This window comes from Rhamphochromis longiceps, linkage group LG4, assembly GCF_057381845.1.
Source record: "Rhamphochromis longiceps isolate RC_006_pf linkage group LG4, R_longiceps_female_GT1.1, whole genome shotgun sequence".
Taxonomy (NCBI): Eukaryota; Metazoa; Chordata; class Actinopteri; order Cichliformes; family Cichlidae; genus Rhamphochromis; species Rhamphochromis longiceps.
The window spans coordinates 14,016,054-14,037,528 of NC_140560.1; the positions used below are offsets into that span (position 1 = coordinate 14,016,054).

At 43.1% G+C, this 21,475-nt stretch overlaps 2 protein-coding genes across 2 annotated transcripts; one reads left to right on the plus strand and one right to left on the minus strand.

Moving 5' to 3' along the window:
- The first annotated feature begins 6,007 nt into the window (after positions 1–6,007).
- On the plus strand, positions 6,008–7,233 carry LOC146671212 (uncharacterized). The gene has a single exon (XM_085403402.1). The coding sequence runs from the start codon at positions 6,030–6,032 to the stop codon at positions 7,176–7,178; it is 1,149 nt and encodes a 382-aa protein (XP_085259528.1). The 5' UTR covers positions 6,008–6,029; the 3' UTR covers positions 7,179–7,233.
- Positions 7,234–7,986: 753 nt separating this feature from the next.
- On the minus strand, positions 7,987–20,428 carry nptxra (neuronal pentraxin receptor a). The gene is made up of 5 exons (XM_085403401.1): positions 17,907–20,428; positions 13,396–13,678; positions 12,728–12,969; positions 11,299–11,478; positions 7,987–10,791 (listed from the first exon to the last, which is right to left on the minus strand). Exons 1-5 carry the CDS (start codon positions 18,636–18,638, stop codon positions 10,561–10,563), a joined length of 1,668 nt encoding a protein of 555 aa, XP_085259527.1. The 5' UTR covers positions 18,639–20,428; the 3' UTR covers positions 7,987–10,560.
- Between the last annotated feature and the right edge of the window lie 1,047 nt (positions 20,429–21,475).

The following is a 21,475-nucleotide window of genomic DNA, read 5'->3' on the forward strand; positions in this document are numbered from 1 at the left end:
TTGTCAGTGCACTGTTTACCTCAGCTGTCAATACGTCAGGTGTGAAGCTTCCAAGTGTATTTACTCTGGAGGAGGCTGTAGAGCTTTGTGAAAGGAGTCTGATATGGGTTGGTGAGTCAGTGATGCTCACTTCTGTCTGATGACAGCGACACTGAGATGAGCAACCATCGTTCCTTCACCTTGTGTCTTCACTTCAGATTGTTGTACTTGCCACGTTTTCCTGTGTCTACAGTTCTCCTCACTGCGCCATCGCTGCTCGGCTGCTGTCAATATCTACGGGCTGGTCTCTTGGCAAGAATCTCCAAACAACTCCACTGTTTCATCTCTGGAATCTGAATATTCACCGTGCTCACCGGCCTGTCCTCCTGTTCACCTCCTTCTGTGGATCGTCAGGTTGGAATCGCATTCATTCATTCACCTTTTGAACACTCACTCGGTCTTAGAGCCCTGACTTCAGTTCAGGAGATGAGGCTTGAGGTGAGGAGGAAGAGGAGCACGTTTCATCTAGATGTCATTTGTAAAGTTTCTTTCTTTCATGTTTTTGCTTCTTTGAAAGAGACCCTTTTTCAGATGATAAAACATGTACAGTCAAGATTTATTTATGAACACAAAAGTCATTTTTTCTGTTAGAGATACTGAAAAAGAAAAACTAACTGTATGTTTAGTATTAGTGACTACAAACTCCTTGGTTAAAATGACTACTTCAGAGTGACAGCCTCATCTCACAAATGTGACAACCCAGCATTTTAACAAAGTAGCATTTTGTTTTATTTTTTGGACCATAATTTACTAAATAAACATAATTCTGCATTAAAATGATCTCAATGCTGTTAAGACTATACACTTCAAATCAAAGATTTTTCCAGTTGAATGAGTTGCTCAGTGTTAGGAAGAAAGAACAGAGGTGTAAGGCAAAGCCACACTGCCTTCAGTTTTTAAAAGTTTAATAAATTGATTCTATTTTAATGATTATCTAGTAGCTTCTGCAGTCTAGCAGCTGAGGGAACAATGACTGCTGTTATTCTCCTCCTGAAGTGAGAGAGGATTTAATCAGTTCTGTCTGTTTATCTGTCTCTGCCTGTTTGTTAGCAGTCGATCGTCCACATTTTTCAAGATATATTTAACATTTTGTGTGATGATAGATACCAAAAACAACTCCAGCTGATTTAATTTTGGTGAAAATCAGGTCGAGGTCACACCAAAAACAGTAAAACATCATCTTACCCACAATTCTTTCATCATCAAACTTAACAATGAGCATTTGACCTTGACCTTCACTGTTAGTGCCCAAATTGACCTTCAAACAAAATTTCAAGAAACCATATTGAGTAATATATCATATGACAGAGCATGAAGAGAGCTGTACAACACAGTTTATTTTTTCAATACGGCGACCTGCGATGTCACAGTGACGTCATAATAGCCTGACACTATCGCACTGTAAGAAAAGCAGGCTGACATCAGCAGGTTGCCCTTCAGGGGGAGATGTGCTCTTTGAGTTCTCTTGTTCTTGTTAGATTTATTACTTTTGGTCAGCACTAGACTAGAAACCAGCATAAAATACAAGTACATTAAAAATCAATATAGTACTTAGCAAATATATTCAGTGACATCACAGCACTGGGGTATTTTCGCGACGTAACACTGAGAGTGCTCTAACAGCATTGGTTAAAGCGGCACCGTAGGAGCCAATGTGCTAAGTCAGTGGTAGATGTTTTGTTTTGTTTTTTCTTCTTACAGATACAAAACACTTTCATGTTCAGGCACTGCTGTTGTTGGTGTTTCATTGTAATGAGGTCATAAACCCTTTATGTCTTTTTCCTACAGAAATATAATCTTTTCATTTTAATACTACAAAAACAAATGACTCACTGAGTCTCGCAGTTCCTCAGTTTACTCATCTAGCTACATACTCTTGCTGCACTTGAGACAAAAGACTCCGGGGTTTTTTTTTTCTCCTTGAACTCTCTCCTTTAATTTGCTTATAAGGCTTTTTTATGCATTAATTAACCTCGCAAGCAAAGAAGGATGATTCTTTTTCCTTCTTTTTCCTTCTTTATGGCTGGAGAAACTGTGATTTTTCTTCTGCATTCTGCCAACCTGTCTTACTATAGAATAGTCTGCTCTCCCAGCAGGTTTTATTTCTGCTGCTTTCCAGGTCCAGGTGTGTTTGTGGGCTTGTGTGTGTGTCTGTGAACAAAATCTTCATATTTCTCATAGTTTCAATAGACATTAACTACTACACTTTTGTAGAAAATGTTTGATATGAAATGATGACATTAACTGCATCTGAAAATTATTACTTTAATAAAGATTTGAGTTTTGTACAGGGCACATGTGCAGAACAATACAACACCACACAAGACATGGACATACAGTATTTCAACAACATTAAATCAGACAGATACCAATGCATACAATGGAAAAGAATCAGTTCCAGTAGCTGTAAACAATATAACTCCACACTACTATCAAAAAGCCCAAACAAAGCTCAGGCGGGAGCTGAACAGACACCAAGCATGACATATAATATCGCCACTGCAGACTGAGAGGCATCATCAAAGACACTATTAGCCACAGCAAGATGATTCTGACCTGATTTAGCACCAGTTTGGCGGCACTGTGCAGACGTTTCAAGTAGTGACGGCGTTTTCAAATGTTTACTCAAACCTCTTACGTCTTCAAAAAAGCCCCGGGGAATTCACAGAAATGCAGATGCTTAATTAGCTCAAAATATCTTGCGATGAGAATTTTACATCAGGACAATTCATTTGATGATTTGTTTACATGGGTACAAACACCCTGGCAGGCACTTTCCACTAAGGATCTTTTTTGTATGCTAGGGAGAGCTAGTGTGAGAGAAATGTTGCATTCAACAGCATGTCTCATAAACCAGTCGAGAATAATGGTTAGAGGTGGATTTTTATGAAACTCACTAAGGCATATTACAAACAACAGTACAACTCATGCATGGAATGTATTACAGCTGAAATAGTTACTAACTGTATCTCATATCCCCGTGTTGTTAGCTTTGCTGCGTCATCATAATAATGTTGGTCCAAAATCAACATTGCAGCTGACCCATCAGGATGTTATGATGTCATAGCTTTGCAATATGGTGAAAAGAAAGTTTTGTTTAACGAGGGGCATTTTGTTTTATGTTTTTTTAATTTATTAAGTCATAAAGTATTATAAATATATCATCAAGTTAGGTTTGCTATTTTCTAAAGGTTGCTCATGTTGAGTTTTTGTGATAATTTTTAGAAGCATTAGCTAACTTCTTGGCTAATGCTAACAGTGACCTCAGACAATGTCACTGGTCTGCTGATCCTGGACCGATGTTATTGTGACGACGCAGGGAAAACACCAACGCGGAGACATCATCCGTGTTAATGTAGGATCCTTCATTTAAAGGTAAGAGTATAGCTTTTAAGCTAGCTAATCATAAGCGTTTCGGATAGCTAACCGCTAACATTACATAAGCAGTATAATAATTTTAATTTTATATGTTCATTTTGAAATTGTACTATATGTACCTTAAAAATACAATCTGTTTGCAAACTACATTTATCTTTATCTTATGTTGCACAACTCTCTAGATGTTAAGAGCATCTGCTGGACCGTTAAGCGTTTCTGAAGGAACCATAAAGCCCCTTCTTACTTCATACAAATGTATGCCATTAGTTAAAGAGCTTGGAAAGAAAGTAACTTTACTTCTTTAAATTTCGATTGCTAACTGAATGCTCAGACAACATCACTGGATCAACGTTATTATGATGATGCAGGAAGAACACCAACACAGAGATATCAGATCACCCGTGTTACTGAGTGGCTGCATGTTTAAAATCAAAGAGTATCTAAGAATGTAGATGTGCAGGGCTTTATGTATCTATCCATTTAAAGAAGATAAGGTATAGTGTGATCATTTGAGATTTTATTGGTTGGGTGTATTTGTCACAGGCTGGGTCTCTGACCCAGCGCTCTGAGTTCATGTTTGTATTTGTCTCATTTTGTTATGTGATTTAGTTTGTGTTATTTCCTATCTGCCTTTAGTTTAGGCAGTTATTGTTCCTGGGTTTTCTATGTTTTGGGGTTTTGTATTTATTCATCACATATTAGGTCTGTTAAGTTGTGTTGTCATGTTTTAGTATTTCCTGTTTTATTCTGACAATGTCATGTGTTCTTTGTTTATTGTATTTAGCTTTCCTCTCCTGGTCCTGTCATTAGGTTTATGTCTGTCAGCTGTTTTCCCCCATGTGTCGCCACTTCCCCCTGATCACCTCATGTCTGTATTTAAGCCTTTTGTTTTCTTCATGCCATTGTCAGGTCGTCTGCTCATCCATGTCTCATCCCCAAGTACCCATGTCAGTTCACTATGGTTAAGCTTTTTCATATTTTGTTATTAGTTCACCCAGTTTAGGTTATTGTTTAGTTTTCACCGATGCCCGATTATTTTGTACCCTCGTTGCTAACCTCAATAAACGGCTTGTTTTGTTAATCCACACCACGTTTTGGTCTGCGTTTGAGTCCTCCTCTGCAACACATACGGTCTGCCCCAGTCAGACCGTGACAGTACGACCTGACCACTATGGACTCAGCAGACCGCGAGCTTTACGAGCGTCGGGAGGCAGCCTTCGCCCAGCTGGAGGAGGAGCTCCGCTGGAAGCCGTGGCGTACCCCCGACTACGAGCGCATTTTCCACGGGACTCGGCTAGCTCTCGGAGGTCCCAAGAGCTGCCGAAAGTCCCCGCCTGTTGCGCTGCCTGCATCTAAGCCTCGCTCGCTTCAGGTGGGAGTCCTCCGTGTGGCTTCAGGCGCTCACGCTCCAGCCTCGGTGTCACCATTCTGTGCACCAGGGGCTCAGTCGCTCGCTCCGCCAGCTTCCTCTGTTCGCAGGAAGCGGCGCGCACGCCGCCATAAACCGGACATCGCTGAGCAGCTCACGGTGGTGAGTGAAAATGACTTTTATTCTCACGTCCCGTCTGACATTAACAACAATCAGCTCACTTCCGATCCATGGGGAATTTCCCTTATGGATGACGACGTGGACTGGGAGGATCCGTTTTGTTTTACTCCCTCTACGCAGGGAGGGATGAAAGACAATTCCCGCTCGCTTAAGTCTGCACATGCGGTTAAAGGAAAAACTGTTAACACTTCTACCAGGTCTACAACACTCAGTTCAGGTTTTGTTAAGTCTGGTTCAATCATCCCCAAGTCAGCTCACTCTAAGACCGTTAACCCAAGGACTGCTAATACTAAGACTGCTAAACATGAAGTGGACGGCGGATTCATTTTTGCTAGGTCTGTTTTTGTCGACCCAATACATATTAACCCTAAGCCTGCCGTTTCTAAGACTGTTTTTTCTGAGCCTGCTCCTTTGCCTGTTCGTGTTTCTGCTGCCAGGGCAGCTCGGGCCCAGCGTACCCCTGCACCCGTACCAGTTCCTCGGGTGAGGGAGTCTGAGGCCCAGCTGGTCCCTGCTCTGGTTTCCAGGCCAGCTGAGGCTCTGTCCGTTTCTGCACCCGTACCAGCTCCTCGGGTGGGAAGGGCAGTTGCCCAGCCGTTGCCGGTGCCTGTCCCGGCTTCCGGGGTGAGGGGGGCTGTGAACCAGTCCACCCCTGCACCCATGCCGGTCCCCAGGGTGAGGTCAGCCAGGATACAGCCCGTCTCCGCACCCGTACCTACTCCTCGGGTGGGAGTGGCTAGTGTCCAGCAGGTGCCTGCACCCGTTCCTGTTTCTACTGAAGGCTCAGGAGAATTCAGTCCGCAACCAACACCACCATCACTACTGCATGCTTTTCAGTCTATAGCTCAGTCATTAGCTCTGTTAGCAGCCCAGTCAATAGTTCATTTTCCTGTGTTTCCGTTAGCTCAGCCCTTAGCCCACTGTGCAGCTCAGCCAGCTCCCCATTGTTCAGCTCAGTTATTTGCTCAATCACCTGCTCAGCCTTTTGTTCAGCCAGTAGTCTCGGCACCTACTGGTCCTGCCACTGCTTCTGCTGGAGGGCCCGAGGAGCCCGTCCAGCCTCATGCCTCGTCTGCTGGAGGGCCCGAGGAGCCCGTCCAGCCTCATGCCACGTCAGCTGGGGGGCCCGAGGAGCCCGTCCAGCCTCATGCCACGTCAGCTGGGGGGCCCGAGGAGCCCGTCCAGCCTCATGCCACGTCAGCTGGGGGTTCAGGAGAACCGCACCAGCCTCATGCCACGTCAGCTGGGGGTTCAGGAGAACCGCACCAGCCTCAAGCCACGTCAGCTGGAGGGCCCGAGGAGCCCGTCCAGCCTCAAGCCACGTCAGCTGGAGGGCCCGAGGAGCCCGTCCAGCCTCAAGCCACGTCAGCTGGGGGGCCCGAGGAGCCCGTCCAGCCACCTTCAGATTCTGCTTCTGTTTCGCCTGCTGCAGCTCCAGCCTGTGCTTCGCCTGCTGCAGCTCCAGCCTGTGCTTCGCCTGCTGCGGCTCCATCAGAGCCTTCGTCTTCGCCTGGTGCGGCTCCATCAGAGCCTTCGTCTTCGCCTGGTGCGGCTTCATCAGAGCCTTCGTCTTCGCCTAGTCCGGCCTGTGCTACGCCTGGTCCGGCCTGTGCTACGCCTGGTCCGGCCTCGTCAGAGTCTTCATCTTCGCCTGGTCCGGCTTCGTCAGAGTCTTCATCTACGCCTGGTCCGGCTTCGTCAGAGTCTTCATCTACGCCTGGTCCGGCTTCGGCCTCTGCTCCTGCTTCTGCCTCACCTGGTCCGGCCTCAGCTTCTGCCTCGCCTGGTTCGGCCTCATCCGAGTCTTCCTCGGCTTCTGCTTCTGCCTCGCCTGGTCCGGCCTCTGCTACGCCTGGTCCAGCCTCTGCTTCAGCGTCGCCTGGTCCTACGGCTGTTATGCCGCCGCCCAAGCCTCGCTCTGCACCTGGGAATCTTCGGCCACCTGCTGGACGTCACCGCCGTCGAGGTCGGCCACCTGAACTGTTTCTACGCCGTTGCCGTCCACACGGTCGGCCACCTGAACTGTTTCTACGCCGTTGCCGTCCACACGGTCGGCCACCTGAACTGTTTCTACGCCGTTGCCGTCCGCACGGTCGGCCCCCTGAACGGTTTCCATGTCGCCACCATTGCCGTCCGCACGGACGGCCCCCGGAACTGTTCGACCATGGACTTCTGTGCCGTCGGCCTCCGGGCCGGCCCCCTGATCACATGAACTATGATTTTCTGGACCGTCACCCTCCGGGTCGGCCCCCTGAGGAGTCATGAACTGTTCCCTGCGCTCCTGTGATTTTGATGGACATTTTGTTTTTTTTGGCCTTGTTTCTGGCCCTCCGTCCTGGACCCCCACCGCCCGCCCTTGGTGGGTTGTTTTTGGTTTTGTTTTTCGTGGTTTTGGGCGTCTGGAATCCGCCCTTGAGGGGGGGGCTCTGTCACAGGCTGGGTCTCTGACCCAGCGCTCTGAGTTCATGTTTGTATTTGTCTCATTTTGTTATGTGATTTAGTTTGTGTTATTTCCTATCTGCCTTTAGTTTAGGCAGTTATTGTTCCTGGGTTTTCTATGTTTTGGGGTTTTGTATTTATTCATCACATATTAGGTCTGTTAAGTTGTGTTGTCATGTTTTAGTATTTCCTGTTTTATTCTGACAATGTCATGTGTTCTTTGTTTATTGTATTTAGCTTTCCTCTCCTGGTCCTGTCATTAGGTTTATGTCTGTCAGCTGTTTTCCCCCATGTGTCGCCACTTCCCCTGATCACCTCATGTCTGTATTTAAGCCTTTTGTTTTCTTCATGCCATTGTCAGGTCGTCTGCTCATCCATGTCTCATCCCCAAGTACCCATGTCAGTTCACTATGGTTAAGCTTTTTCATATTTTGTTATTAGTTCACCCAGTTTAGGTTATTGTTTAGTTTTCACCGATGCCCGATTATTTTGTACCCTCGTTGCTAACCTCAATAAACGGCTTGTTTTGTTAATCCACACCACGTTTTGGTCTGCGTTTGAGTCCTCCTCTGCAACACATACGGTCTGCCCCAGTCAGACCGTGACAGTATTTTTACCTTGATTTCTCAATTTCTCAGGTTACATAAATGGAGAAAAATGTATTCAAGAAATGAGTAAAAACATTAAAGACATTAAAAACATTCTGTTTGTACTGAGAATTTCCTTAGGGAAAAATATTTCTGTAATTTCAGGTAATTAGGGGTTAAAACAGACCCCCCTGACCTTTAAAGACAGACACACAGACAGCCACCTTTGCATGAATGCAAACGCTTCTGTCCTCTTCTGTGAAATCGGTGAGCAACACATTGCAGTGGCAAGACAATAAAAGCATATGAATACATCATGCAGGGGTGAAAACAATGTAGCATCACTTATAACAAGTATCCGATCCATCTCTATCCCCACTTTCTCTTTTCATTCTCTTTCATCATCTACTCCTGGCTGCCACCTACTGCTTAATATTCCTACCACTTTCTCCAGCATTTTTCATCACCTTACCTTGACTTTAAACTCTAAAGCAGTCACAGCCCTTAATTAACTTCTGCCCAACCCTGCTGGGTTTCTGCTGGCTTGACACAACCTCTCGCTTTCATAGTAGAGGTCAGATCTCTGAGACTGAGATCAACTCATTATTTTTCATACAATGTGGCAGCTTAAAAATAAATGAATAAATGGAAAAGTTGCTTATAAAGTAGCACTTTATAATACAGCCTACGACTAACAGTATTCCATTTCAAATGACAATAAGGGGGTGAAGTTTTTAGAAAAAAGAATAAAGTAATAAAGTAAGGAATAAAGTACGTAATTTAGGTGGGTGGAAAGTTCCATATGTTTCGGTACAAACACAAATGATATTTCTTTAGTTTATTTTGTTAGTATGCAGTACATTTATGGATGCAGCCCATATTATAGAGTGGTTTAACCTTCCAACCTTAAATTGTAAATACATGTCAGTTTTTTGGTGCGCATGATGAATTTTTGGTAATAGATGTACATATTCCTACTTATTAAAAAAAACCCTTAAGAAAACAAGCATTGGATTATAACCACCCTTTTTAGTGAATCTAAGTATTTATAGGTTTAAAAAATTACATTATAATTTTAGATAAAATACCATAAAATGGCATTTTATGGTATTTTATGGTAGAGAATTAAACTGTTAGTAACAGGCCATATTATAAAGTGCTATTGAAAAATTCAATTTTTGCACAGTTCTGACTGCTAAATGACATCATAGCCACTATTTTTAGCTGATTTAAGTAAAAGTTCCACAGGTTGGAATTTTCTTTATTTGCTTTCTTGTTAAGACTTTGATAAAAGGCGATTGCCAGTCTCACACAATGTATATAATTAACACTACTGCAGCAGCTGGCTAACTTAGCAAAAGTGTTCGAAATACATCATCTGCCATTCTTCAAAAGTTACAGTATCTGCCATTAAACTCATTCATATTGTATTTTGTACAAAATCTATGGAGTAAATACATAGTTGTCTTACAGCGAAATCAAGACCTTTCACAATGCTGGATAATCATCAGAGGTTTCTTGCAAATCTTGTCACATCAGATGTAATTCCTTTTTTTCTTGTTAATGAGGTCTGCATTTATATAGCACAATTCTACTTTCATTAAACTTTACAATACACCCATTCACTCTGTGTGTTCTTATAACACATTTACTGTGCCATATACACACTAACAGAACTTTTTGGAGTTTGTTATTTTTCCCAATAAAACTTAAGAAGCTTGGATTGCCCTGAACTTCCAAATGATGACAACTTTCTCTACCTCAGCAACCCACTACAGGTATTTTACAGAAACACTGAAATCCACAGAAGCTATTAGAACTTGATAACTCCGTTTTAAATAATACTCATCAGCTATTAGCCGTAAGCACTTCTAAAGTATATGTAAAACTAAAAACTGTCAGTATTGAATGTATTGGCACTAAAATGCATTTCGGTGGTAATTCATTTAATTCTGCAGCCTTCGGGATCTACGAAATTCAACTGAACTGAACACAAGTGATTGAGGACTTTCATGTCTAAGTAAAGAAATTGTTTGGTACGCTAAGTTAGCTGGCTGCTTTACAACATTCAAATACCTCTACTCAAAACTCCCAACAAGAAAGTATGTTTTGTAAAATGAGGAATCATTTATTTATTTAAAGATGGCAGTGTAGCATTTTAGCTAAGTAGTTATACAAGTTCTAATTAGCTATTAGCTACTGTTACTGCTAACAATAGCTATTAGCTGCTGTTTTTAAGTGAGCAAATCTACACTGTAATTTTCATTTTATATTCTAATTTAAGAAATGGACTATATGTACTTTAAAAATACAATCTGTTTGTATACTACATTTGTATTTATCTAGTATTGCACAACCTTCCAGATGATAAGAGCATCTGTTGGACTGTTAGGTGTCTCAGCCCCTTCTCACTTCATATAAATGTATGCCATTAGTTTCTTTTTCCATGTTAAACAACTGTTATCCAATGCCACACAGTTTTAGAAGTTTTTTACTGTTTAGAACGTCCCTTGTTAGTGGTAATACTGGAGATGTGGAATCTTTCCCTTCAAAACCCTCCCCTGTAGTTCACTGAGAACTCCTGCTGTGTTTACTGCAAGGCTCCCCGGGGTCTTTGGTTGCTCCACCATAAACATCAACTCCATTCTCAGCCCAGGGTATCACACTGCCCTGGGTTATTTTGCCACATCGGGCTAAGCTGGCCACCTGGTTGGACGTCAGGACGCGGTCCCAAAGACCCACCTGGGACAACTCTCCAACCAAGGCTTGGGATGAGTCAAAACCTCCACCCAGAGAATCCTGGAGAAAAAAAATACACATACCTAAAATAAATGTACTTTTATTTCTAATGCCTATGAGCACAGCTTTAGCTTTTTTGTTGCCTTTGGCAAGAGCGTGGATTTGAATTTGGGAAATGAAAAAGATGTGGTGATCAGTATGAACACAAGCCAAGAAACAAAAGCAGACATGTGGGGCGGGCTCTTTTAACTACCAGATCTGTATCCATCACACATACACATCTCATTCATAGCATCACATCTTAGCACACTATCTGAATGCAGGCAAGCAGAAAATATAATTCATGGATTTACTTACTTTCTCAAAGTCACTGATGCTTTCATTTTCTAGTTTTAATTATAGCTAACAGAGAAGCCAATAGGTGAGCAGAGGCACAGCCGCAGTGGCTAAACTTTTGACTGCAGCGCTGTACTCAGGAGGACTCGCAAAAACGAACTTTTTCTCTAAGCTTCTTGTCTGCTTTTAACCAGCTAAAACTTTAGTTACTTAATTATGTATTTTATTCACCTGCTCTTGCCCGAGAATGAGCACTCCATCAGGTCGAATGTGATGTCCAGCGGCTAGTCCGTGACCTTCTCCCTTCAGCCTCCCCCCTTGGTAGGCCTGCCACACTCCTCCCTTTTGTGTCCAGCTCACACAGATGTGCTGCCAGCTGCCCCTGGAGAGGTTCAGAGGCAACTGAGCCACCTAAGAGCAGGGGAACAAAAGGGCAGTCCAGATGAAGCAGATGTCATTGTGAGAGGTTTTGTGAGTGCCACAGTTCTGAAGGTAAGGCGGGTCATCAGACAGCTTGTGCTGAGATTGCATTTGCATGAAAGAAATGCAGCTCTAAAGTCATAAGAAAGCCCTTAGACACCTTTTGATGCTAAAGTTCTAAAGATGGCTCTTATAATGCTTTTTACTTACCAAAGACATTCTGTTACCTCCAAGGACACACAACTTTTTCTCCAGGCATCTATTACCATAATGACTTCATTGGATTGTGCCTAAAGCCACTGCACTGCGCTACACTACCCTGCAACCCAAGGTGGTATCTCAGTTTATCATTTAAACACATGAATGGGGTTATTTAGCTTGTCTAAATTGGCTGTTTCGTTTGATGTGTTCTGCTTATTTGTATGCTAATTCAAAGCACTTTTTCTTCCTCAATAGACAGTAGAAATTCAAATTTAGGCTATAATTTTTTATCGATCCATCCATCTATTCTTAACAGCTTCTCAGCTGTCACAGGGCAAGAGGTGGGGTACACACTGGGCAGATCGTTAGTCTGTAGCAGGGCTAACACACAGAGAGGCAACCATTCACACCTATAGCTGTTTTTGAACCACAGGTTAACCTAACAAACGTGTCTTTGGACGGGGATTGGAAGAGTCCCTGAAGAACATGCAAACTCCACACAGAAAGGCTCCAGCTGACTAGTGGATTAAACCATTACCCTTTTATGGTTTTTATGTACCCCACTAGTGGCAAACATTGTACATGAGAATGAACCATCCAGAAAGCAGAAGCTGGCTTTGAGTGCCTTTAAGGTTCTAATCATCAAATAGATCATGGCTCTCTTCCACAGTGTGTCTTTTACCTTGTCTTCCTCCCATCACCCCCAAGCTGTCAAAGAATATGGCTGCTCTTCCCCTTTTCTTCCTGTTAAAAGGGAGTTTTTCCTTCCCACTGTCACCAACTGCTTTTCAAAGGTGGTTGTTTGAATCTTAAACCTTGAACCTTGATTGTTGAGGTTTTTTCTCTGTTACTGTAGGGTCTTTACAAGATAAAGCACATTTGGGTGACTGTTGTCTGATTTGGCACAATATAAATAAAACTGAATTGAACTGAAAAATCATTTGAAAAAAGGCTGAGAAGCTTCCTTGAAAATCCAGAGGACTACAGAGAAGTTGTGAAATAGGTATTCACTCCCCACACTGTCAGACACTCTCAGTACCTTGTCATTGATGAGCAGCTCAGCAGGAGCGTGCAGGCCTTGCAGCAGCACCAGTTCATTCGGCTGTTCGGGGACAGCGTACGACACGGGGGTCCCAATGCCTCTCTCCGCGGGGCGCAGCCACAGGCAGATCGTGAAGGCCCGCAGCTTTGGCATGGAGTGCGTCACAACAGCGTACATGTAGTTTGTCCGTGTTGGGAAGGACAATCTGTATCCCTCTGGGAAAGAATGCCCTGAGAAACCTGGGGAAGTGACAGAAACCAGAAACCAGTTAAGCAGATCAAACAGTTTCCCAGCTTTTATTATATAACTGCATTTTCGTCACAGCATCTGATGTGTTTTTTAAGCTGGGTATGAATTTTATAGTCTTTCTCATCTTTTTTTTCTTTTACACAAGTTGAACATGATTTATTCATTATAATGAAAGCCCATGGCTTGATTTGATTAAAAGCGAAAGAAAGTCGAACCTCTAGGGTTATTTTTTTATGCCAGATTATTTCTCATCATTAGTAACTTAATTCATTTTGTGAGTGATTAATCAGTCACTCGTCATTTCTCTCATCATTTTAAAATTCTTTTTCATTAAGGCACATTAAAATGCGCCTGCACACAAACACGAATGTTCTGCTTTTTTCTTCCATTTTTCCCCCTTTGCAATGATGCCGTACCTTCCTCCAGCCCTGAGATTCGGTGGTGTAGTTTATTGATGCCCCGCTCGATTTCCTGATTGTGTTTCTCCGTTTCCAGCCTCAAGGCTTTTCTCTCTTTCTCGAGAAGCTGTACCTTCTTCTCCAGCTCGACCTCTAAGTCGTCCATCCTCCAGGAGCTGTCAGAACCAGCTCTGTGCCCAAGATCAGGCAACCTTTCTGGGCTGCCAGACATCCCACCTTCCTCTGGCACTCCGGAGGTGTTGCTGTCTGTCTGGTTGTGAGGAAATGGGCCAATATCTGACTGCAGAGGAGGAAGTCAGTGGAAGAAAACTTGGTCAGAATGTGGTTTATACAGTCTAAGGATGAAATAAAAGTGCACAGTCTCTATGGAATTCTGTTTAGTAATTCTAGCAGTATGGGTATTATATGAAAAGAAAAGAAGCAGCAACAAGTTCTTTATCCAAACTTCATGTATACCCTAGCTCTGAACTCTAACACTAAAACTATGTTTTGGGGAAAAGGAAAAAGAACTGATTGACTGATTTAATAAGGAGTCTTTATATGCTGCGGATAGGTTTAACCTTTTTTCCACTTAAAAGAACACATCAGCATTTTGGGAAGCATGTTTTCTGAGTGTGTGTGAGTCTATTTCTATCCTGTTGCACAGTTTGCTTGGTTGGCATGCAGGCAAAAATAGTCTGGCACAAACTCCAATAAGAAGAGAACATTTTATTTTTATACTTTGGCTTTTTATTTCATATATGTGTATATATACTGTATATCAATCTTAACAGACATTTGTCCCTGCTTCACTCATATGTATATATACTGTATATCACTATCCTCACTAGTATCTTAGCTTCAATTTTTCCAGATGCCTTTTGTTGGATACGTGCAACTTTCTCAGTTCCCAAAAGGTTGATTCTGTTCATCTGGACGTAACATTTTGTGGGAGAAACGTTTCATTAGTCATCCAAGTGACGTCTTCAGTCTCAGCTGACTGCAGGTTTCCCCAAGCTTATAAAATGTACATTTGAAGAACAATGGGCTGTGAGGTCAGTTCCTTGATCATTAACATGCAAATTGTCTCAGTTCTTTGTAAGTTTACTCCAGCTGACTAGACTCATTTTGCATCAAGGTTTATTCTGCTTTTTTCAGCTCCTCTCCCTGCCCACTCTCTGTCTGCCACACGCCCTACTAAACTCTAACTGCGAGCTGGTCTCCAGTTCCCCAAACACCTGCTTCAGTTCAGCCTACCTGCAAACAGAGCACGCCCGCTTTTTTTCAGTCTTCAGACAGCCAGGTCAGTACGAAGCAGGCAGATAGAAGGGAGTTAGATGATATCAGCTCTTGGCAAAAATTCTAAATAAATGTATTTCTATATAATATTCCTCTAAACTGTTTTTTTTTTTTATATTCTTAATAATAGTGGATCTCTGTGTTTTAGAGGCGCCACAGTATAGTGGTTTACACATTTGCCTAGCAAGCAAAAGATCCTCAGTTCAAATGCAGAAGGAGACACAAATCCCTCTGGTGTTGTGTGAGAGAGGGCATCCAGAGTAAAAAGTCTGCCTGCTGTGGTGACACCTTGCGAATAAGGGAGCATCTTTATTGAATCTCTAAGTTCACCGCAGCTAAACATTGACTAATTTTTCCTTCATTGGCCATAATTTATCCTAAGGCTTCACTTTCCACTAAAACAACAGAAGCATGAATAAAGCAGTCTAAACTTAATAGCACTTGTTGCTCCAGAGAAAATGGCAAAAAAATGTTTATTGAGTTGCTAAATATGGTGAGTCATCTCATGTCTAAAGAGAATTTTTTTTTCTTTTCAGTTAGGTATCACACACCAAACAACAGAAACTCACAATTCCATATTAACGTGATTCACTGAACACTCAAACCACAAAGGAAGCACTGAGGTAAATAAAGACTCAGCAAGTTTCCTCAAACCTGCTTGTCCAGGCTGTTCCCCGAGCACATTATTACATGGTATATGCAGTCTAAATATACAGAGATGCCTGGGAAATATACTATACTCATGAGAAACACGCTGAACATGTATATGCAGCTTTAATGCATATGCAAGGTTTTTGATGGAGCAAAGATAGATGACAGATGGAATTTCCAATGAAATGCTCACAGCATTATATTAAGATGTACTTTAGCAATCTCTCCAGCCATAAAAACACCACTTTGCAGGACTGGGTGCATTTTCTGATAAAATCAGCAATAAAACTGTCAGCAAGGCTTTTTCCAGAAAGCTGCAATATGTCATTATCGTCAAGCTAAAACAAAAAAAGCTTTAATCGCTGATTCTGAAACAGATGTGTCGTCATGCTTCATTCATTGTTAATATTATGGGAAATAGTAACTGGTCTGGTTCTGGTTTATAGCACAGCTCTACTTTACTTAAGGTACTTAACAGTATTCAACTTGTCTCATTCACCCATTCACAAAAACTCTTTTTTTTTCCTGCTTAAGTGTTTTATATCTAACATTCACACATTAGAGAACAATTTCAGGATCAGTATCTTACCCAAGGATACTTTGGCCTGCAGACTAGAGGCTGGAAAAGCGAGAAATCAAACTACCAACCACTGGCGGATCTAGAAGATTTTACATGAGGGGCCAAAGATGGGGCGAGAGGTCTAGTCAGGGTGCCAGTCGCTCCCTTTGCCTCCCTGGTGATCTGCCCCTCCCACCACCTTTAGTAGAAGACCTGCTGTACCACCTGAGCTACCCTAAAAAAAAATGATGCTCACATTAGTTCTGCTTTATAAGTCTGTACTGCAGCGCCAACTGTAACTGCTAGTACATTTGTTGGCATGATCTCAGAGATGATTAGGAGAGTTTGTTTGGGGTTTTTTTTGCCATATTTCTTTGTGTGTCTTTCTTTGTCTGTGAGGCTGTATTTAAAAGCACAACAGTGCTTTGAGCAAAATGCAGACCGAGTTTCACATGTGAGGTTTTAACCTAATGTTGGTCACAGATGAAATATCAGCAGCACATCCAAATTAGAGCTCATCCTGCAAATTTCAGGACATTCAGAAGTGGTTGAAATACGTTACTAAAAACACAAGTGAAAATAAAGCACGCACAGTGGCACTGGAGCAAAAGTCAAGTCAGCCTCTGCAGTAATTAAATATTTTTATTCATGCTCCTGGCACACTAGTTTAAGAGAAGAAATGTCTTATTTTATATGATTAGTAAAAAACTGATGCTTACTGTATAATACAGACAATAATACCCAGAAGGCTCTTTGATTTAAATTTTCAAGCACTGTGTGGTGCTTCTGCTGTAATATATTGAAGCTAATGTGTTAATGCTGATGGGATATGTTCAATTCAGATTAATTGCTCTCCTGATACGTGAGGAGACATCAACAGTTATTTTTCCTTTTTGTTTTTCTGGCTGTACAAATATTTGGGCATAGCTGGCTGTATTAGGAGCTGCAGCAGACTAGACATGATGCAAAACAACATCTGCAGACCACATGCAAGAAGAAAGCTAGGTTCAGGGGATTTAACCAGTGCTTTCCACCTTTGACCACCAGTTCACAAGGTCTGAAAAAAAAAATCTAAATCTGCTGTACCTGTACGTGACTTGGATGGTGGAAGAAACAGTTTGGGGGGGGAGTACGTGGGCGAAAGAAAAAAACAAGAGATAAAATAGCAACAGAGCAGGAATTCAACTCAGGCACAACTTAAGTTCTGTGAGAACAGGGATGAAAGTCGTCTGACAGCAGTGTAGGGTGATAAGGTTATGTGTGACAGATCACATGGATGCATCCTATAGAGGTTTTCTCTGACAGTGGCAATGCAGACACAACAGACCGAACAAAGGAAGTGACCCACCACACAAGCATGTCCTACATAAACTACATCAGAGGAGCAGAACTGCAGGGAAACACAATCAGCCTGTGTTTGGACCAAACAAACAGGAACCTCCTGAATTATTCATGTCATTTCTTTAGCCCCAAAATGAGGTTATCCTTCATCTGAATCTGGTCAAGTAAGAGCGTGTTTGATGTCACTCTGCTGTCTTCTTTCCTTCACTGCCTCCTGCTCTCCCTGCACGCATCACTCTTCACTCTTTCCATTATTTTATCATTTCAGTTCTGGAATTAGCAACAGTGTATGTGGGCTTCATTACATATGTCAGGTGTGATGACATGGAGAAAATTAGGTGTTATTAACAACTGACACAAACACTGTAGCAGATAGTTCACTGAAAAAAATAAACCCCTTGTTTTCATGGGTCATATCCATAAATCCTAAAGGGAGCTCTAGAGTGAAGAAGAAATAAACAGCTAGGTGTCTTCACAGTGGCCAGCATGGAGGAGTGTGTTATAAATATTTAAAACAGCTCCCTCTCCATCAGTCTTACACTGTGGAGATTCTTCTTTGTGCCCTCAGGTGCCTGTGGTGACTAAATACTGCTCCCTGGGATTAATTACACCTCGATCAAGTGCTGCTTGATTTGTATGCAGAGTGTGGTTTGTGTGCTTTTCTCGACACTCTACCTACCTCCAGTTTCTCTATACGGTCTTTGAGCTGAGTTATAGCCTGCTCCAGTTCATCCACAGCTCGCACTGTGAGCAGGTGGACACCGTCGGAGGTCGCAGACGGGCTGTCCCGCACCATAATCCGGTCCAGGTGCGCCTCCTGCGCCGCGCCTTTTCCTCCTCGCAGCGCCGCGGAGCTCCCACGTCTTCCCGCGCTGCTGCTGCCGCTGCTCCTACCACTTTTCCCGTCCAGCCCCTTCTCACACTCGGACAGCTTCCCCGTCAGCTCCCTTATGGTCCGCTGGTCTGTTAAGATTTGGTCTTTCTGCTGCAGAACGCTCTGCCGGAGCTCCTCCGCGGTGGTGCGGAGGTAGCCCCAGTCTTCGCCTGCGTACAACGACGGGTCGTCCGCTTGTTGCTGAAAGTTTTTCGGGTTGCACTCCCCGGCTGGGATCGGAGTGCAGATCAGCCGACTGACGGTCGGGTCATGTCCGGTGAGTCCGGTGACCCCGTCCAGCCCGCCGAGCCCAATGTTGAAGGTAGGCGCTTCTGAATCGGGCGTTTCAGAACCGTGGAGAGCACCCAGGGAGCCGGCCCGGGCCACGGAGCCCGCAGCGGCGGGTGTCTGCGCCGCGGCGTCCGGGTACAGCGAGTGGTTGTCGACTGCTGGTTGCTGTTGAGCCGCAGCAGCCTTGGAGGATCCGGTGTGGACAGCCGCGATGATGCAGATAACCGCTCCGATGAAGGCCACCATCCCGGCGGCCAATATAATAACGATGAACTTCAGGGTGGCGGCGGGGGCGATCGATTATTAGAAAAATCTAATAACAATAATAATAATAACACTCCTTATCTGCAAGAAATAAAAAAGGAATCTTGCCACCAAATAAAGCTAAATAAAGTGTGAAATGACTGAAGTTTAGTCTGTATAAATGAGAGAGAGGGACAAAAATCACTCCTCACATCCCCGCTTTAAGAGAAAAAAAAAAACAGGAGATGGAAAAATGAGAGTTCCGCACCATAATTGAGTGATCACGGAGTCAACAGAAAATATCAGAAGCAGATCGTGTGTTCCACCTCCTCCTCCTCCTGTTCAGCGCGCATGTCCTCGGTTTTCAGGCAAAAAATCCAGCCTGTTAATGCCGAGACGGAATCACGAGGGGGAGAGAGATGGAGGAGAGAGAGGAGAAGTTAAATGTAAAAAAAAAATAAAAATACAGGACACACCTGTCCCCCACCTGCACTGTGTTTAACAGCACAACTTTAACCTTTGGGGAGGGCGGTTTGGACGAGCGACCCTTTTCTCCCCCGTTTTCACAGATAAATTTTATTTTGCAGAATACATGCAAAGAAATTTTGGAGGAGAGGTGATTTTGTTCTTTCCATTTTCACTTCAGCTTCCATCAAATTCTGAGCCAGCTTTGTCCTGCATACATACATAAAAAAAACCCTCCCATTACACGAGAAAATTAGTTTTTCGGCCCTTTGGCTACAGCTATATTTTCCAGCTCAACAACACATTACAGACCGGCTATACTGTAATGTGATGTGTGCAGAGCCATAATTCACCCGGGAGGCTCCCTGTGGAACAGCGCCACAGCAGCAGAGATGACAAAATGATGACCCTAGTGTGTGTGTGTGTGTGTGTGTGTGTGTGTGTGTGTGTGTGTGTGTGTGTGTGTGTGTGTGTGTGTGTGTGTGTGTGTGTGTGTGTGTGTGTGATAAAGACCCGGAACTAATAAGAGGTTTCATTACACCGTGTGATGCACACTCTTAATTAAAAAAAAATGTATTTATGCATGTGCTTTAGATAGAAAATGGGAGCCAGCATATAGGCTGGTGTGGGAACAATCCCTGTCTCCCTGGTATGAAAATGAGCGTTGCAGTATGCATTCTCACACTTGTAACAAGGGGATTTACCTTAAGACTGCTCAAAGTCACAGGTATTAAAGGCTCAAACTTAAGATAGGTGAGGGAGATGACATCCAAGATGTCTGCTGTGGAAAAAAGCTCATGGGCTTCACTAGATCGAGAATATTAAAAAAGATTAATGAGTCGTTTAGATATGAAGAGAGGTAACTGAGAAATGTAAATAGAAGCAAGTCACATTAAGTAGCACATAGCAAGTGTCTGAGCACTGCCGCAGTAGCATGTGTTATTGTAGCTTTCTTTCCAGAACATGTGAGTGTGCAAGTACTTCAGTGGGGGAAATAATTAGTTGATACCCTGCAGAAACTGTTGCATGGCCAACACAGAAAGACAGACAACCACTCACACATAAGAACATGGAGACACCATGCAGAAAGGCTGAAAAATGAAAGATTTGAACCCAGGACCGCTCAAAAATCCTTAGAGGAATAAATATTATGTAAAAACTATCAATTATTTTGAATGTTATTTAGTGACATAAGTATTTGATCGTGAAGGGAAACGATGTAGTACTGGAGGTTGGAGAAACCCTTGTTGCCAAGTACAGCAGTAAGATGTTTCTTATAGTTGGTCATTGGGTTTGCACACATCTCATTTTGGCCCACTCCTCTTTACAGAAACTTTCTAAATCCTTTTGGTTTCTTTAGTGTTGCTTAGCAACTTGAAGCATCAGCTCCCTCCAGAGATATTCTATTGTACTGAGGTCTGGAGACTGGCTAGGCATGACCTGGATGTGATCCTTCTTGAGTCACTGTCATGCTGGAAGAGCCATCCACGACCCATCTTCAGTGTTCTGGTTCAGGAAAGATCATCTAAGATTTTATGTCCATTGTCCCGTCAGCGTGGTTAGTTATCCTGTAACCAGAAACATAGCTTCAAAGCATAATGTTTCCACCTCCCTGCTTGACTGTGGGGATGGTGTTCTTTGGGTCATGCTCAGCATTTCTCTTTCTCCATGGCGGGCTGAGTTCATGGCAAACTGCTCGGTTTTGGTTTCTTCTGACCACAGCACTTCCTCCCAAACCTTCTCCGAATCAGATTTTCAGTGAAAAACAAAAGATGGGCCTTCTTGAGCAGTGGGACCTTGTGTGTGCTGTAAGTTTTCAAACCAACATGGTTACCAGTGGTGTTCTTGATGATTGTGGTCCCACTGTCTTCAGTTCATTAATAAGCTCCTTCCATGTAGTTTCTGACTTTTTTTAGTTTTATATTTCTTGAATTTCTGGATCATCAGACCAGCAGGTCTCACCTTCTCACCAAGTTTCTTGTTGATGGTCTTATAGTCCACTCCAGCCTTATGCAGGTCTGCAATCACGTCCCTCACATCCTTTCACAGCTCTTTGATCTGGCCCTTGGTCGTGGGGAGGTTGGATTGGAAGAAAGTGATTCTATGGATGGACGTGTTTTATACACACATTGAGTTGAGATCAGGACTATCAGTAACTGTGGGAGCTAGAACTGTGGCTGTTTTGTAGTGGATCAAAGTGTTACTTGACTCAATGACATGTAAATTGATCTATAACTTTATGTAATGTGTGTTTTTCTAGAATTTTGGCTGATATATCTCTCTTTATTAAATTAAACTGCCATAAAAATGACAGACTGTTCATTTCTTTGTACGTGAGCAGTTTGCAAGTGAGACTAACAACAGAGCCTTCAACA

Coding starts and splice junctions, on each gene's coding strand:
- LOC146671212 (XM_085403402.1), top strand. CDS start 6,030: ATGCCTCGTCTGCTGGAGGGCCCGAGGAGCCCGTCCAGCCTCATGCCA.
- nptxra (XM_085403401.1), bottom strand. CDS start 18,638: ATGGTGGCCTTCATCGGAGCGGTTATCTGCATCATCGCGGCTGTCCAC. Junction 12,970..13,395: donor AATCTCAGGGCTGGAGGAAG/GTACGGCATCAT, acceptor TCACTTCCCCAG/GTTTCTCAGGGCATTCTTTC. Junction 10,792..11,298: donor TCATTCTCGGGCAAGAGCAG/GTGAATAAAATA, acceptor TTTTTTCTCCAG/GATTCTCTGGGTGGAGGTTT.